This window comes from Ambystoma mexicanum, chromosome 1p, assembly GCF_040938575.1.
Source record: "Ambystoma mexicanum isolate Mex_15411 chromosome 1p, UKY_AmexF1_1, whole genome shotgun sequence".
NCBI classification, from domain to species: Eukaryota; Metazoa; Chordata; class Amphibia; order Caudata; family Ambystomatidae; genus Ambystoma; species Ambystoma mexicanum.
The window spans coordinates 787,639,855-787,658,521 of record NC_090921.1 but is presented as its reverse complement, the minus strand read 5'-3'; the positions used below and the strand labels follow the sequence as shown (position 1 = coordinate 787,658,521).

Sequence of the window (18,667 nt, the reverse complement as noted above, 5' to 3'; positions counted from 1 at the left end):
CGATAAAACAATGGGTTGCCATGGATAACAGGCCCCTTGCCCCAGTCACAATAGAGGAATGGCTTTGGGTCCCAAGGAAAAAGATCCACAGAAGCGTCCTAAATCATCCAATCTTGAAGGTGCTGTGGTCCCTGTGGGGAGAGGGAGGTTACTATCGGTGGCTCACGACGTGGCCGTCCCCGTTGAGCTGCATTTGGGCCCCTCCCTTCTTGGCCAAAATAGCAGAACCAGCAGCGGATCAGTCGTGGTTTGAGGCAGGCCTTAGTAGGACCGGCCATCTGTGGGTGAAGGGTTCTTTCCTGCCCTTAAGTGACCTCGAGGAGGCTCAGGGAATTGGCACCCTGTCCCCCTTTCGCTACCTCCAGCTTAAGGGTGTCCTCACCGAGCCATCCTGGGGCGACACCCTCAGGAGGGATCTCACAGAGTTCGTAAAGCTTCTCCTGTCGGCGAGGGGTTCCAAGGGGATAATATCTCACCTTTACAAACTCTTCCTGTTCTCTGTCCCCAGGGACCCTCCACCGGCATGCACACAGTGGGGTAGGGACCTAGGAGAGGAGATTGATGATGAAAGATGGGCGGAGATGTGCAGGCGGGCCAACCGATCCACGGCCTCCCTCCAATATCGCCATCAAGCCCTGAAGATACTACACCGATGGCACTACCCCCCACAGAGGATTGCTAGGATAAAACCGGGATATGACCCACACTGCTGGAAATGTAGGACTGAGAGGGGGGACTATATCCACATGTGGTGGGGATGCCCAGTGGTCCAAAACTATTGGGAAAAGGTACTCGCCTGGATCAAAGGGGTGGACGGGGTTGAGCGGGCTCCCTGCCCTTGGCTCCTCCTCTTTGGAATCGACATTGGGGAGGGTCAGGATGGCACTCAAGACCATATGCTCCAAATCATGTTGGTGGCAGCCAGATGCTGCTTTGCACAAAAATGGAAACACCCGGAAATGCCGGGGGAAAAAACGTGGGTGACCAAGGTGCGGGCCATATATGACATGGAGTTTCTCACACACCTACTCGATGAGTCCAAGTCCAACATCGAGGAAATCTGGCTCCCCTTTTTTGACAAATATGGCCGACCAACTTAACGCCCCGCGCCTGGGCCCAGGGTCTTCCCCCAGGGGCGCTGGACCATTGCACACCGACCTGATTGTGAACTTCTCCCAGTTGGACCTATGACCTCGGCGCGCCAAGTGCACTGTGTAATGATACTACTGTCTCAGGAAAGTCCGTCAAACAAGCAACAAGCAACTAACGGGAACTTGAACTGTAGGGGGGTGGGGGGACGGATAGGGGGAGGGGGAGGTGGGATGTTACGATTGGTGGTTTGTTAACTCATGCTTACACATGCTATGTAATGTTGTACTACATATACAAAACTTAATAAAAATTGATTTTCAAAAAAGAATGGTAGTTACCTTGGTGGGGATGTGTTGTGGAAGTAAGTTGCATTCCAGGGGTGTGTAATCTGGGGCGTCGGCAAGTGCTTGCCTGTGGCCACTGAGTGCATGTGATAATTGTGTGTAGTGGTAGTGTTCTGCTGCCTAAATACCATATTCCTGCTGGAGCATTTAAAACGAAAGAATAAAGCCCTCTGTTAAGACATCTCCTATCGTGGTTATCCCAGCCCTCACCCAACGGGTCCAGGCGGGCAGCTTCCACACTTCCGTCAACATGTGGTTATTCCATAGTGGTTGTGCCGTGGTAATCTTGTTCCCCCAGCCTATGTGCTTTTGTGCCTGCCTCCAGATGATCGCGATGTGAGAGGACATCGTCTCTGCGGGGGGTCTGGATAGGCGCTGATACATTGTTGCAAGTGGTGGGGTGTCCTGCTTGAAGGGTAGTTCTGCTCTAATATGTGGTAGGTCGCGGGCCCCATGGAGGAGGTCATTGACTATGTTTAGTTGACTGGCCCAGTAGTAGGACTTAAGGTGTGGGACTCCAATACCCCCCTCCCAGATCGATTGCTGCAGCGTGGTCAGCGCAATTCGAGGTTGCCCCCCCTTCCATATTAATTCCTTGAGGAGGCGTTCCACCCGGACAAATTCCGAGTTTGGTATGGCCAGTGGGGCATTCTGCAGTACGTAGAGAAACTGTGGAAGTGCCTTCATTTTGAAGAGGGCCGCCCTTCCCATGAGTGTGAGGGGGAGGTGCATCCAATGTCGTACGTCCCCCACAAAGCGGTCCGTTAGTGGGTGCAGGTTGTGACGCACATAGTCTGAGAGAGCCCCGGAGACCCATATGCCCTGGTAGCGGAAGCCTTCTCTTTCTATTCGGTATGGGGAGTCCTGAGGGATTGCTAGATCATCCCCTTTTACTGGGAAGAGAACTGATTTCCCCCAGTTTACTCTAAGGCCACTGAAGTCACCATAGGTCTTTAACATTTGGGTTATGATTGGGCATGCTTGGTCTGGATTGCTCAGGTAGAGTATAGGTCGTCCGCAAAAAGGGAAAGCTTGTCCTCCCGTCCATTTGGCCAATGGAATCCGGACCACGTGGTGACCTGTCGGAGCCATCGGGCCAGTGGCTCGATTGCTAGGGTGAAAAGGAGGGGAGATAGAGGACAGCCCTGCCGGGTGCCTCTACCCAGCGGGAAGGTCCCGGAGGTCCAGCCGTTCACCCTAACTGTAGCTAGTGGGGTTTCGTATAGGAGTTGAATCCAGCTAAGGAAAGTTTCGCCGATGCCCATGCGCCTCATTGTTGCCCAGAGGCTTGCCCACACCACCGAATCGAACGCTTTCTCGAAATCAATTGCGAGGAGTTCAAGTGGAGTGTTAAGGTTTGGGGCCTCTTCCAATAGCAGGTGTAATCGACGTAGGTTCATTCTGGTCGATCTTTGCGGCATGAAGCCGCATTGATCTTGATGGACCAGTGAGGATTTTACCCCTTGGAGCCTGTTGGCCAGCACTTTGGCAAGGATTTTAGTTTCACTATTGAGAAGCGATATCGGTCTATACGATGTGTACTGGTCGGGGGGTTTGCCTTTTTTAGGGATGGCCACTATGCTATCCGTTCGTACATCCGGTGGGAGGGTGCCCTGTTCTTTAGCAGCGAGGAATAGGCCCCGGAGGGGGGCGGCCATCTTGTTGCTGCCCAATTTCTTCCAGGTCTCGGCCGGGAAGCCATTCGGGCCAGGTGTCTTCCCAGATTGTAGCTGGGTCATGGCCTCCGCTATTTCGGTTTCGTCTAATCCCCTGTCTAAGTGAGTCCTCTGCAATTCCGATAATTGCGGAAGCACGATCTCATCCAGGAGGGATGCGTCTGTGGGGACTGTTGGCGCGGCATAAAGCGTGGTATAGAATTTGGCAAAGGCCTCTGCTATTTCTGGGTCTGTTCGGGCCGGCCCGTTCGGGCTGTCGGTAATCTGTCTGACGTGTCTATGCCCCTCCTCCCGTCTTTCCAGCCATGCCAATAGTTTGTCGGCTTTGTCCCCTTGCTCATAAATTCTGGTCTTTGATTCCCAATGCGCCTGCCGTGCGTTATAAAGCGCCGTGTTATGGAGGGATGCTCTAGCCTTCAGGAGGGAGCGGTATATTTCCGGGGAAGCGTTAGAGATATATCTGGTTTCCCATTTCTTTACTTCCTCCTCTGCCTCCGTCACCTTCCTGTGATGATCTCTCTTTTTATTACAGATCCAGGCTGTCATTTCCCCCCTAAGCACTGTCTTGTGTGCCTCCCATAATATCACAGGGTCCTCTACCGAGCCCGTATTGATCTCAAAGAATTTGTTGGCTTTGTCCGTGATGTGCTCCACAAACTCGGGGAGGCCCAGGTAGTAGCCATTTAGCCGCCATATTTTGGGCGGCAGGGGACGTTCCGTACAGAGCGTCACCTCCAGGGGAGAGTGGTCTGATATGCCCCGGGGAAGGAAATCTGCCGTTATAACCCTACATGCTTCTGGGGCCGGGAGGAAGAGGTAATCCAATCTGGATAAGGATGCATGGACCCCCGAGTGGAAGGAAAATCCTTGGTCTGTAGGGTGGAGTTCTCTCCACATGCCGCTCAGACCAAGCGCTGATGTGAAGGTTGCCAGCCGCGTGGGCCAGTCTGGGTTCTGACAGCAGATGTGGGTCCGGTCAAGTGTGTTGCACATAACATCGTTGAAGTCCCCACCCTCACGATCCACACCTCTGCTTTCTGTTGTGCCATCAGGGCCATCACCTCCCTCAGGAGACCCTCTCCCAACCCCGGCAGGGAATATATCGCTAGAATGGCCACTGTCTCTCTCCATAGCGCGTCCCGGATAAATCCAAAACGGCCTGAGGGGTCCTGTACCACAGCAGATAGGTCAAAAGGGAGTCGCTTATTTAAAAGGATCAGGGCGCCCCGGGATCCCATTGTGTACCCTGCATGGTATGCTAGTCGGTAATTAGTTCCGCGAAAGAACTGGCAGATTGAACCTGCTAAGTGGGTCTCGGTTAGGAGGGCTATGTCAGGAGAACGTCTGTTAAGGAATTGCATCACTAGTCGGCGTTTTATACTTGAGCCCATGCCGTTTACGTTCCAAGTAAGGATTTTGAGAGACCTATTTCGCTTGTTGGGTGTCATTGGGGCTAGTGCGTTTCCATAAGTGGGGTCATCTTGGTGCTGTGTGGTCATTGCTGTCTAGGGATCTGGATTGTTGTGCCAGGTGGGTGCATGATGCTTTTGGCCGTGGATATATGGCGTACGTGTATGGTGGAGGCGTGAGCAGCGGACATAGTGTGTTCGGTGGCATCTTGATCAATGTGGATATGGTGTGATTTCCCGGAAAGTAACTAACATAGAACAGTTTCCCTTGCCCCTCCCCAAACTCCTCCCCAACATGAAGTATCTGTCGCCCAAACTCTACTGGCGCTCAAAACTGTGTCGCCAGGTTAACTTAATGTGAACTGTAGTCACCTTCCCACCAATTTACTACTCGTTTGTGGGTCTGCTGTCTCGGGTCAGGGGCGTGGTGTCCGCCGATGGCATGGTGTGTTAGCGATGGCAGCTTGTGACTCTCTGATCAATTGTGTGGGAGCAACGGCATCCCACCATTGGTGTCGTCCCGGGAGGAGTGTTGCGTTGCAAGTGGTTGCCAAGAAAAGGATTGATTGTTGAGCGCACTGATGGTACTGTGAGTTCCCCCCTCTGGCCAATATGTCTTTTCCAGGAACCTTATCAGGGATCGCGGTCTTCATCCAGGTCCGCTGGGATCTCCGGTATGGGTCGTTGGGCGGGTCGATCTCCCTGTGGTCGGGGTCTTGGTCTGCCTCTTCGGTTTTGAACGGGTCCAGTCCAGTCCCCTGCGATATGGGTCTCGGCCCATTTCCAGGCTTCCTGAGGATCAGTGAAATGGACGTTTTTACCTTCATGCTGGATTTTCAACTGGGCCGGGAACAGCAGCCCGTATCTCACGTTCATAGAGAGGAGTTTCCTTTTAAGGTTCTCGAAGGATTGTCTGGCTTTCGGGACCTCGCGAGTATAATTTGGATAGAATCCAATTCTGGCTCCGTTATATGTCATCGACCCTTTGGTTCGGGCCATTTGTAAGATGGCGTCACTGTCGCGATAATTGAGGAGCCTCGCAATGATTGTCCTTGGGGGTGCGCCCGGGGTCGGGTGGCCTGCGGGTATGCGGTGTGCACGTTCCACCGAGAAAAAGTTTGAGAGAGTCTTTGGCGCATAAAGGTCTGCCAGCCACTCCTCCAGAAAAAGTTCCATGCTGGGTCCCTCTTTGCGTTCCGGCAGTCCCAGTATGCGAATATTGTTGCGGCAGGACCTGCCTTTTCCCTCATCCACTCGGGCCTCCAGGGTTTTCAATCTGGTCAGTGCTTGCGCCAATTGTTGGTGCACCCCACCAAGGTCATCCTCCACACCGGCGATACGTTGTTCCGCCTCCCCAGTTCGGGATGACAGTTTCTGGAGGTCATGGCGGAGGAAGGAGACCTCGGTAGAGATGGCGTCCATTTTTTGCTCCACTGAGGAGCGCGAGCTGGCGATGGCGGCCATCACATCCTTGAGTGACAGGGTCTCGTCTGGCGGAGGGGGGGTCACCCCATGGTCCTTGATGCTCTGTACGGTGCATGTGCTTGTGGCATATTGGTCCATGGTGCTTTGCGTCAAGGTCTTTTTGCTTTTTTCTTTGCCCATGGTGCTGCCTTGCACGTATTGCAGGTTTGGAAGAGCACCCCTTCTCGTGATATTTCCCCCTCCCCGGCCTTCTATCAGGACTTACTGTGCCCGTGCTGTGTTACCTCCGCACTGAAGTTGGACGGCAGTGGTTTCTCAGAGAGTGCGATAGGGCTCCGTTCACTTGAGCCTAGGCGTGGGGTTACAACCAACAGTGAGGGGCTCCGCCGTATTGTCGGTTCTTTTTTCCCCTTTTCCTCCCCCCCGGTGCTCCGTTCCGACTGTCCCGATCAGGCGGGCTGGTCCGCCTAGTCCCGGGTTGTTTCCCCGTCCCAGGGAGGGGCCGGGTCTGTCCCCAGTTGCAGCCGCAGCGAGTGCTCTGTGTTAGCCGCTGGTGATGGGTGGCAAGTCAGGGTGCCAACAGCCCGGTCAGTCGCCTCGTTTCCCAACCTTGGGTGCCTGGGAAGGTATATTGCGCGTAGTGGAGGAGCACCACGGGTCGTCCCGTACTGCTTCGGTGAATCTGTTCGTTTACTCGCCTCTGTCCGGGTGGCTCACAAACCCAGGGACTGGCAGTTGGGTCAGGGTGACCCAGGCGGCACTGTGCGGGGCCCCGTATATCTGTCAGTGCCAGTGAAGGAGGCCCCGTTCGTCAGGATTGGCTTCTTTTGCGCACTGGGGGTGTCGGTATGCTTCTGCCCTTATTGCGTGTACAGGCATATGTTGCTGTTTCCCCCAGGGGCACTCCCTATGGGCACATCGGATTCGGGTTGGCAGGTCCCACGTAGCGGCTTACCCGTAGCCGTTCACTTTAGTCCCGGGTCCTCTGGGGTGGAGGGGTGGGCTCTGAGCTGTCACCGCCTGTGTCGGCTTCCCCCTCTGGGGGGATCCGCTCTCTGCCTCTGGGGGCGGGCCGAGTCGTCCGCACCCCGTCCTCGGGCCGCACCACGCGGCTCCGGCAGCAGTTCCAGCCGATGTCGCAGACCGGGGGCTCGCCCACTCTGCTCTTCCCCGCCCCGGCCGCACAGGGGACAGAAGACAGGATTTGGCGGCGGCGCACCCTCCGATCGCCCCGGGGACGCTGGTGCGGCTGCTGCGTTCAGCAGTCGGGGCTCGTAGGCTGCATTCGCTGGTCCCTGTCGAGCTTCAGCGGGTCTTGGAGGCGGCCATCTTGTTCGGGCTCGGGGGATTCCCAGGCAAAACTTCCAACGCAAATATCTAGCGTTTCCCTTCACGGATTTAGCTCCGTTCTCCGCTGGGTGTTGCTCCAAGGTTCTGCCGCCCGGAGTTATCTTTATTTTGCTTTTACACAATCCATGTGGCAGGATATTGCAGGATGTTTCAGGCGGCCGCGGGAGCGCCGAAGATTCACGTCTTCATTGCGTGCTCGCTGGCCACGCCCCCCTTCGCTTATTTTTTAAAGACTGTACGAGCTTCAAACGCTTACCTGAATCCCAGCCGTTCTCGGGGAACTCTGTCTCCGGAACTTCTCATCCATCTGCAAGGGGGAAAAGACACTCCAGGTTAGCGGGGAAACATCTAGAGGCGCTGCATACCGCGCTTACTCACTGCATTTCTTCTTCATAACCGGCATCCACGCTGAAAATGTCGCGGCACCTAAAAGACACCGAAAAAGAACTCAGTTCATACAAATATGAAAGGGTTGCATCACGCATCGCACGCTCACTCACCTTCAGCGCTACTCATCTCAGCAGCACGTCGCCATCCCCGGACGCCGGCCATCATCTAAGGAAGGAAAGGAAAGAAGTTAGAGAACTGTTCAAAAGACTCATTATACTTAACCGTCAGACTCTTGCCAGTGAAGTAACTAGGAAGCAACGAGCCTGCATCAATCAACGCGCCCCTGCGCTGAAAGCAGGATGGAGAGCACACTTTCAAAAAAAACTAGGTGAGCTGTGGATCAAAGGGAAGGGTTGGACCCCGGGGAAGAAGGGGTTCAAGCACACAGAGACAATAGGGAGTTAAACTCTACCAATCCTGTGTTTCAGGCCCAGTATCCAGTAGAGTAGACTCCAGGGAAGGGTTTGAGGTACTAAGAGGTCAGAACAGGCTGAGTGACGTCCCCGTGGATACCAGGTGAGCGTTACAGACACAAGGGATCATCTGGCAGCAGGACAAGGCACCTCTGGAAGGGAGCTGATCTGGTATCTGACCATAAAATGGTGCCTGAGCTTAAAATGGCGACTGACCTTGTTGAAGCATCTATCAGTCACAGGCAGATCCCACCTGCAACCCGTGAATCCATTAGCCTTTTTAGTCAATCCCCAAGGGATAGCACAGCAATCCTTGAATGCCTGGACCAGGCAAACCCACAACACTTGGGCCTGAAGTTTATGTAAGGAAGGCATGGTATCAAACAGTGAAGACAGACAGTGATCACAGTTCAAGGATGTTTATTGAACTTCAATGGTTTGGTTGAATGCATATCTAATCCTAAATCTAAGGAGGGGAGCAAGCTACGACCATAAAATAATAATAACGCAGTCCTAGTGGAATCTCTGTCAAAATAAAAGGGCTCATACTAATAAACGTATTGCCAATCCTTACTTCTAAATACAGATGGTGTGGGAAAACGATGTATGCAAAAGAAAAGTGTTCAAGAAACAATATGTCAGGATAGTTGAGCAGTTGGCTTCCCTTCCCCATGTTTTCAGCACTGGACAAGGCGGCACCCTCGAGATTCGCACACACTCTGACTTCTCTGACACAAGGATGCAGTTCAAAACAGGTATCTCTTCCTTTTCCTTGCTCAGAGTGTGCTCTCATGCTCAGCCTTTTATCTGTGTGGGGAAGCTTAATGGAAGTCAGGTGTGAGTTGTTAACAGTAATTGCTTGACTTTGCCTGACCATAGTAATGGGACATGTCAGGTACAATGCTCAGTTATGAGTCTGTTTTCTCCCAGAGCGGCTGTCTGTGTGAAAGTATTCATGTAGGGAAGGGGGGAGGAGTTATAGTTCCCAGGTCCTACCTGGTAGGATGGAGTAAAGGTGTTATAGGGGGGGAGATACAGTGTCTCGCCATCAGGTGTCCCACTTCCACTTCCACTCCCTGAAGACCCCTCACCCAGGTGATCCTCCCGCACTGGTCCACCCCCAGGATCTGGATCCAAAGGCGATGGCCGTGCCCTGGCCACCTGAGAGATAGATCCCAAGAGACTAGCGGGTGAGACACTTTCAGGTTTCTCACAGTTAGAAGAATTGAAACCGATGGGAAGAAGGTGGAAACATTAAGGAACAGCCAATCATGACCACAGGGTTTAAAGGGGAATTTGACCCATGAATCAGAATGCTCACTGGGTCAATTATTCAATTTGCACTTGCATAAAAAGAAGTCATCTCCGGACTTGGGAAAAGTAAGGATGACACTCCAGGGAGCTGGTGACCAAGTTGTAAGGAAAAGATCCTGGATAAAAAGAAGGTGGCAAAACCAAGATAGCCGCACAAGAGACCAGAGGTGGTCAAACCAAGAGGGTCGCACCAGAGAGAAAATAAGAAGCAACAAGTGGCCAAGCCAAATGGGCTACAAAAGAATCCAAAGGTGGCCAAATCATGAAGGTCAAACAAGAAAACAAAGGTGGTCAAGCCAAGAAGGCCACGCAAATCTCAGAAGTGAGCAGGGTGCTGCATCCCTTGTACTGATTAGAAACCTGAGAAATGAGTGGGGCTCTCTATTCCTAGGAACAGAGAAGCAAGCAGGCCTCTATATCCACTAGAGCAGCCGTCCCGGCAAAAACGCCCAGGGTGAAAAACTAAAACCAGCCACAGCAAAAATTGCAGCGACGGAAATACGCGAAACCCATCTGAGTGTGATTATGTGAAGTCTGCCAACCATTAATAATTAAGTCTTTATCTTGACTGAGCGGGCTATACCAGCTGTTAAAGGACTTCGATGGGCTTTTACACAATCTCTGGCACCATTAATGCACAGGTTAGCACATACTGTAAGTCAATAAGGAGGCCAGGGCAACTTGTCCTGGTGCAGAAAAAGCAGAGTATGAAAGTTAGCATTGCTCCGAACACATCCCGATATGCATGGGCGTAATTGTAGGGGGGGACAAACACCCCTCTGCCCCCCTAAAATTAACTTTCATGGCACACCATATTGTCCCCATTCATTTGGCTGGGGCACCTTTTTTCAGATGTCATGTCCCCCCAACATTTTCAGCAAAGTTACTCCACTGCCGATAGGAGCGGAGTCAGTTGTCACAAAAAAATATACAGCCAAAGATGGCTGCATTGAATGGGGAACAGGCACTCTGTTAGAAACAATTGAGCTCTCTTTTCATTTCCATGGTGGAGTGGGGATAGGAGTTGTGCAGAGGTGTAGGGGGAGCCCAGGAAGTGCACTGAGCCAGAGTGATGGCTCAGAATGCTGACAATAGTGACAGTTAATGCCTGTAATTCAAACTATTTGATTATTTATGGTTCACAGAAAGGGTGCTAACATCTGTTCAAGTTTGTTCTTCTATGTTGTAATTTATGTAATAGCTTTTTGCCATTTTAAAAATTTGTTTTCAGACCAAGTAACCTGATACTTATATCAGGGTCACTCAATATTTATGTGGAAAAAAAATGAATGAAAGATCAGGGAATTGTAAGATAATAGTATAACCTCAAAACACCAACACCCATAAGTTCTAGTTAGGAGTTTCCAATTTCTCCAACTTCACCCAGTAAGCTCCAGGTCCAGAAGTGGCATAATCTGAAATAAAGTTCATACTCAATTATCAGGAAAGAAAGTATACTTTGTGGACTCCCAGTAGACATCTAAAATACTTATTTCCAGACATCAATAATTTATTCTGGTGTTTAAAATGTCACAAGTCCACTGCATTCAGTTTGATGGCTCGTGATTTAGCCCCTTTGGCTGCTAATGGAGCATGTGTCGTAGATCCCCACCGCCCATGCTTCTACTAAACGTGGTCCAAGCACCACTTCTGTGTCCCATTAATGCTTTGCTCTTCTCTATATGTTTAAACTATACTACATTATTGACATTTTGTGCCCCTACATATTCCTAGTTATTAATAGTTTCAATAGGTGCATCAGACAAGTTTCAGAGGTCCTTCATTCCTCATGCTAAGGGCATACCATTGTGTTGGATGATGGCAACTCATAGGAGGCTATTGTTTTGTGGTATGCCCCACAAAAAGTATAGTTATTACAATTATTAAGTATTATCATACAAGATAAAACAAAATGGAAGGCCTTTTGAGAGGACAAAGCTAATGAGCCCAAAGACTTTAACAATTATTATCAGAATAATGTCCTGTCTCTACGATCTGCCAGCAAGATATTATGTGTACTTTGAGAAGTATCAGTGGCACACCCGGCTGTGCATCCTGGGCTCCCTGTCTTGTAATAATTCTAGAAATGATGTTGGTCTGTATATGTTTGTGACGGGATGTTGTTTTTCCAGAGATGAGGACCTGTACCAAATGATGAGGTGGCGAGAAGATGCAGAGGCGCATAATGATGCTAAAGTGCAAAAGCGCCATCGGATGGACATGAAGAAGGAAACTGGACAACTTAACAAAGAGCTGGTGATGGTAATTTGTGGGATTGGGGCATGGGATCCAGGAGCCTCACAACAGATGTGTGCCTGAGGAACACTGGTTAGAGGAAACACTATCAGGGACATTTAGGCGGTAACACATTTAAAGTTACAAGCTACTACTGGGGCAAACAATTTCATGTGCCCTCTCAGTTATCCACATGCACACAGCACAGAGTCAATTATCTCTCATGGATATATACATTTTGAGGCCCGATGAGTCACATGAGACAAGGAAAGAAGTGCCAATGTGCAGACTCATTTTCAGAGAATCTAGACTCATGCCCACCTGCCATATCTTTGTGTTTGGCCCACAGTTCCCCGACAATGTAGTCCCTGGTATGGCTACCACTGAAATACCATAATGACTTTAAGAATATGTCTCGTCAGAGGCACTGCCGGTACACAAAGCACTCCATGACATCTCATCGGACTATGAATAAATAAAAGTGTAAAACAAGGACATGTTTTTATTTTCCAGATAAAAAAGTTATTAAGTGGTTTGTTTTTGGTTTTCTTCACTTTCAGTATTCTGGATGGCCAATCTCCATTTTGCTATGTTTCTCTGGCTTTCTTATTCAGTGTCATGTGTGCTCTCTTGTGAATGTAAGATTCACAACTCTAAAGGTTTACAATTTCTCTTGGCTGTCATAAGTGCCACGTGTGCTGTTGTTGAGGAGTGACTTATCTACCAAACTTGGTGTTAATTGCTCATTGTTCCTTTCTCTCTTGGTTCTATTTGTTTGCTTAGTATCACATGTGCTGTTTTAACAGAGACTTACAATTAAACCTTGCACCTTCCAATTCTTCTTATTCTCTTTCAATTTCTCAGCGCCACTCTGCTATGAGTACAGAGTGTTAGAACTACAACTCTCAGGTCTCTGGGGCCTTTTCAGTTTGTCAGTGCCACTGCACTAATGTTACGAAATGTTAGAACCACATCTCCCGGAATTCAATTCTCTTTGTTTGTTAGCAAATTCCAGGTTTCCATTCCCTTGGTTCTCTTTTGGCGTATCTGCAACCCTGCACTATTCATGTAGAGTGTTGGACTCAAAACATCCAACATGCAGCTCTCGGGTTCTCTTCTGACTTGTCAGTGCTTCTGCAGTATGCGTCATGATTGCAGAAAGTCCTAAGCAGAACACTAAGAACCCAGTTCTCTTAGTTCCCTCTTGGCTTTCCAGTTTCACTGAGCTATTGTTGTAGAGTATAGCTCTTTTGGTATGCTCGGGTCCTTCTCAGCATCTTCCTTGGTGTCTTCTGTGAGGTTGCTTTCCACCTCCTCACTTCCCACTCTTCTCTGTACTTCTCTTCGCATAGAATTTGCCTTTTGGAATGGCAGCTTGAGGATCCATAGTTCTGTCTGCATTCTCTTCATCAGGGTCTTAGCTTTGTACCCAGTCTGGCTCCTGAACTTTAGACCTTGTACGTCAGGAACCCCTTTCTGATATGGACTGCATCTATTTCTGATCCTCATTGTCCTGTTTATGGGGACCACATAGTAATTGAAAAGGTACTTATCTTTTGCTGATGTTTGTGTTGGGAATGATGACATTTCATTTCACTATGCAGTTTCTCATGGAACCACATCTGTCCTGACTAGCCCATGGACATAGTGCCTGATCTGCATTCAATTGGTATCCACTATTCTCCAGCAAGAGCTTTGAAGCAAACATTTGGCAATGTGAGTGTATACAGAAACACAAAGTAAATAAAGAGGACTGCAGACCCATGTATTATTACATAGTGTGCATACTCAGACATGACTACGTATTGGTCCGATATCGGCATGCATTCATACTTGGCAGTCAATGCATAGGTACATATTTGGCACATCCTGGTATTGGTATTGGTATTGGTATTTGGAGACCTATTCTTGTCTGGTGCATAATGAGAAGGCCCAGGCATGGCCATTGCTTGACTGCATGTTGGGAGAAAACAGGCATGTCTGCATGGTGGATGGACCCAGAAATGGCTGAATTGTCTATAGTACCAAGCATAGCTGCATAGTGGGAGGACACAGGCATTGATATATATTGTAGAAACCTAACAGCAAAATGTACGAACAGAGTCATATCTACGTGGTATTTTCTGTGTGGTAGTTATTTTAATTGTGTTAATTGGTTTTATTCCATGTTTGTCTAATATCAGATATGTGTCAAAGAGGAAGGGAAAAGAACAATGAAAGAACGGACCACTTTGCCATCTCCCCCAATTATAACACACTTTAGGAAAGGGTGGAGGGATACCAGGGAGCAAATATTTGTGTACACAAGGAATTCCATAGGACAAAAAAAAATCCCCCTGTAAGCAAAGCATTGATGTCATATGTCCAAGGTGGCAAAACCACAGTTGTATGTAATATTATCGTTTTTAAAACATTGGGCCTCATTATGACTCCGGCCGTAGCTGTGCCGGTAAAAACGTCACAGCTGCGGCCGGAGTCAGTTTTTTTCCGGTGCCCGGCAATGGGGACTTGCCAGGGCATTACAACCCCGACGGTCCCGGTAATTCCCATTGCCGGGCGCCGGGAAAAATTTGACTCAATGGGAATGGGGAGGACGGATGCACCGGCACTATGTGCAACAGCGCCAGTGCATCTGTCAAGGTCTGCGAGCGGGGCCGTTCTGCCCACCATGTCAGACCTGGCAGGTAGAACAAATAAAAAATAATGACACATTTAAAAATATCTCTCCTAAAACATCAAAATCGTCGGAAATCAATGATGTGTTGGAGAAGGGGAAATCAAATATTGGTTATTTCTTCAAGCCCTTAAGTCTGGTGGGGAGGAGGGTTGTTAAAGGGAGGAAAAAAAAAGCTGGCGTGGGATGAGACATGTACGTTTGTGCACATCCCATCCTAAGATGGCCCTTCCGCACAGGCTCAGTTTGACGGGACAGGCTTAGGGTCAGTGGGAGTGGCTGACTCAGGAAATATAGACATCCTGGAAGCGTGCTCTGTGTCACTTTTCAGAGAGCGTGCTTCCAGGGTGTTTGAATCCAGTTGCAGGAACTAAATGGTACCATGATTATACGAGTTAAGGAGAGGGGCCCTGGGGTTGTAGTTGGAGCAGGTGAGGGAGCTCTGTTTTTTTATTTTGGAGCAGGTGGGGGGCTGAGTGGTTGTTTTTGGAGCAGGTGGGAGACCCTGGGATTGTTTTTGGAGCAGGTCAGGGAGCCTGTGGGCTGTTTTTAGACTGGGTGGGGGGCCCTGCAGCTATGCAGAGAGTGTGGTAGGCGGAGCCCAGGGACTATGCAGGGAGTGGAGTAGGAGAAGCGGGGTGGGAAGAGCCCTGGGACTGTGGTGGGAGCAGGATAGGGGAGCCATGGGATAGTGGTGGGAGCAAGGTGGGAGAGCCCAGGGACTGGGCTAGGAGTGGGAAGGGGGACCCCAGAGACTGTGATGGCATTTATGTGGGGTCCCGGCCTGCCTACATTTTGCTCATGGTTTGAATACCACTGCCTTATGTTAAAGCAACAGAGAAATATCATACAGTGATTAACCAAGCAGTGCAGGTGAAAACTGTGTGAAAATGTGTAACTGGTTACACATGCGAGATAAGAATCGTACTACTTCAGCCCGAGGCAAGTCTGCCCTAGGAAGTGAGATTTATGACCACAGAAGCCCGCCCTGAGAGTGGTTTACAGCCATATTTCCAAAGGGTACTGGTTAGTTATTATGAAATACTGAGTTTCAGGCCAGGGAAATAAAGTGAGCAGCTTGCTTTAAAAAGTGAAGTTAGTCTTTAACACTGTTTGCAGATTTCATGATAGAAGAAAACAAGATGGTATCCATACACTCACAGAAAGTAAGGAAGTAGTTGGTCTACTGAGCCTTTTAGGGGGACCCCCCCATGAAACTGTGTCCTCGCCTACTAGTACTTTCCCACAATATAAGAAATAATGGTCATATCCAAAAATGGGGAAAACAACCAATACACCCCATGGCCGACAGAACTAGGAACATCACCGACAACATAAACGATAGTAAAGAACCTTGGAGTCTTAATGGACAACAAACTAACACTTGAGCCTCAACTTAAAGCTATAATCAAGAAATGTTTCTTCCTCCTGCACACAGTAAAAAAGATCATACCATTCCTCTCCTTCACCCACAAAACGCTCACCATCATCGCACTCATCATGTCCAGAGTAGACTATGCCAACAGCATATACCTAGGAATACCAGAGCGCCTATTAAAGAAACTTCAGCATATCCAAAACGCAGCGGCCAAACTCCTGCTCAAACTACCAAGAAGAGAACACATTACCCCAGTGCTACAAATGCTACACTGGCAGCCGATAAAACAACGAATAGGGTTGAAAACGATGTGCATAAGACACAGAGTAATCAACAGCCAACGAGCAGAGTTCCTGAATGAGAAAATAACCATCTACCATCCGGCAAGACCACTCAGATCAAGCAACGACATTCGCCTAGAAACAAAACCATACAATAAAAGGAAATTCGGAGGATCATCTTTTTCTCACCTAGGAGCAAAAACCAGCAATGGCCTACGAAAAAACATCCGCAATACAAGGTATCACCTGGAATTCAGAAAACTACTCAAAACGTGGCTCTTCAATCCTGGACCAGAAGAAAACGAAATAGGAAACATAGTCCCAACTGCAAAAAGGAAGCCTTAATCTCATAACCTAACCATCACTAACCCTAAGGCGGGGGAACACGCATCCATCAACGATGTCCACACACTGCTAAAATTCGACAGAGGAACACTGCCACTCTGCAACAGGCTGGCAAACTAGGCTACCAAACAATATAAAAACACACAGGATGGTCATAGATGTTGAGCAGAAATACAAAACAAAGAGGTGAGAAAAAACCTGCTAACCAAACTCTAAAACCTCAGTTTTCTGCCAACCAGGATGCCAAACAATATCAAAACACACAGGATGGTGACAGATGTTGAACAGGAACCTAAAGCAAAGAGGTAAAAAACCTGCTAACCCAAGTGTAAAACCTCAATTTTCTGCATAAACTTCTACTAGAGAAACACACACAACCACCACTCTGTACAGCAATCCACACATACTTCACTACACTGCAACAACATACAAACAACACATAACACAACACAAAAGCACATTGGCAATCGCACCATCCCGAAAATCGCACCTAAGCTCAGCGAACAGTGCAAACCGAACTGATGCTGCCAAAAGGACATCACAACTCGCACTTTCGTATTCCCACTATACCCTACTAACGCCTTCCCCCCCTGTTTTCACACCCTTCTTTCCAGACCCGCCAGAGCACTTGGGGACCACTCTGGTGGTGGTAGTGCACGGTATAAGTACTCTTTAACATTAACAACTCCTTGGCCACAATATTCTTTTTTAAACACAAGACAGAGCAACATTTTGTGCCGTAGAATAGCATTATGCGCCACTATTATTACATTTCTGCATTATTTATGTGGCTCTGTTTCTGTGAACAAAGTTGCGGTGCCCGATTATATCACTGTCTACCCAAAACCACAACTATCACAAGTAATTAGGCCAATGGAAAGGGCTTTTTCCTTGGGGCAGATATTTTACAGAGCTTACTTGGCATCAGCTCCAGTTCAGTTCATTTTGGTTGGTACATGGATCTGGCTTTGCCTAGGATCGTTTTAGCTGCCTCCACTTGCGTGAACATGTACACTTTTCCTATGTATTGTGAGTTGCAATGATTGGTAGGTAGACCGTGTATCCCGTGACATGAAAGTTTAGTAGATAGCCCAAGGATTTGCTGAATTGCTTCTTGGTGTCTACCACAAGCATAGTTGCATAATGGCAGAACAGGATTAGCTGCATAGTGGAGCATCACAGGCATGGTCACTAATGGGCAGATCCAGAATGGCTGCATGGAAGGTAGACTCGGGCATGGTTGAATTGTTGCTGACTCCAGGCATGGCTTCATTGTGGGAAGCAGAATTATGGCTGCATAGATGGAGACTCAGACATGACTGAATAGGTAACATAAACAGCTATGTCCTAATAGTGGGCAGATGCAGTCGTGTCCATGTGCTACATAGACCCAGTTATGACTGTGTGACTGTATTTAGTAGGTTGGCTCAGGTATGTCTGCACAAAATTGGTGGGTTACAACATAGGCTTGTATTGTGTACCACCGCAAGGCCTATTGAGTTTCTCATATGTGCATGTCCATTCAGTGAGTAAAGTCCTCTGTACCAGGGGTTGCTCACCTTTTCTCTTTGCACCAGTACTTTTTGGCATGGTTTCACAATGAGAACTGTTCATTCTTCCCCCAGGTGCGCCAAGCTGCTCTTCAGAATCTTCTGGAGTGTGAGCATCAGCAATACCAGGAGGAGCTGAATCGCATGGGGAAATCATTCTACGTCCAAAGAATGTAACTTAGACAAGATTGACAATATGTACACGTCCTAGCACCCTGGACATGGAAGATGAGACTTGTGTGGCATTGTCCTCATCACAATAAATGCAGAGAATATTCCGATTCAGGAGTGTGTCAATGCCCTATTTGAAGAATTAAGTGTTTGTGTCACCTGACATTTCGGGATTCTGTTTATGCATGTGGGGTTAATAACCATCAACATTTTACATCTATGAATGTTCTGATGATCTTGTCCTGAAATTGCATGCAGACAAGGGACTTGTAAGTAGTCCCTGGATATGGTGGCCTAAGAATCGAGACCATTTCAACCAATGCCTTGCTACTTTATACTCATACTTGTGGTGTTGCCTTCCTGGATGTAAGACTGTTGTCAGTGCCCCCATCTGCTTACAATTACTGCACCCACTGTTCATGTGCCTGCCATAATGACACTTGACCCAATCTTCTCGCCACCCTATCACCAGGTGTAGTCAGGAATCTAAAGAGAGGGCAGCATTGATAGAATTTAGGGGCTGGTTTCTGTTACAGAGATCTTTTAAAACATAAATAAATCTGCGGACATTGAAAGTGTTCTCATGAACTGTGGAATGGTGGCATAAAGGGATCTCACTG

At 48.7% G+C, this 18,667-nt stretch overlaps 1 protein-coding gene across 1 annotated transcript in view; it reads left to right on the top strand.

The window, feature by feature from the left end:
* The window catches only part of CFAP141 (cilia and flagella associated protein 141), a 100,173-nt gene extending 82,016 nt beyond the window's left edge, over positions 1–18,157 (top strand). The window contains exons 3-4 of the mRNA XM_069651709.1: positions 11,546–11,675; positions 17,952–18,157. Coding sequence (XP_069507810.1) covers positions 11,546–11,675; positions 17,952–18,053 — 232 coding nt within the window. The 3' untranslated portion in view covers positions 18,054–18,157. The remainder of the gene's footprint in view (positions 1–11,545; positions 11,676–17,951) is intronic.
* Positions 18,158–18,667: the final 510 nt, after the last annotated feature.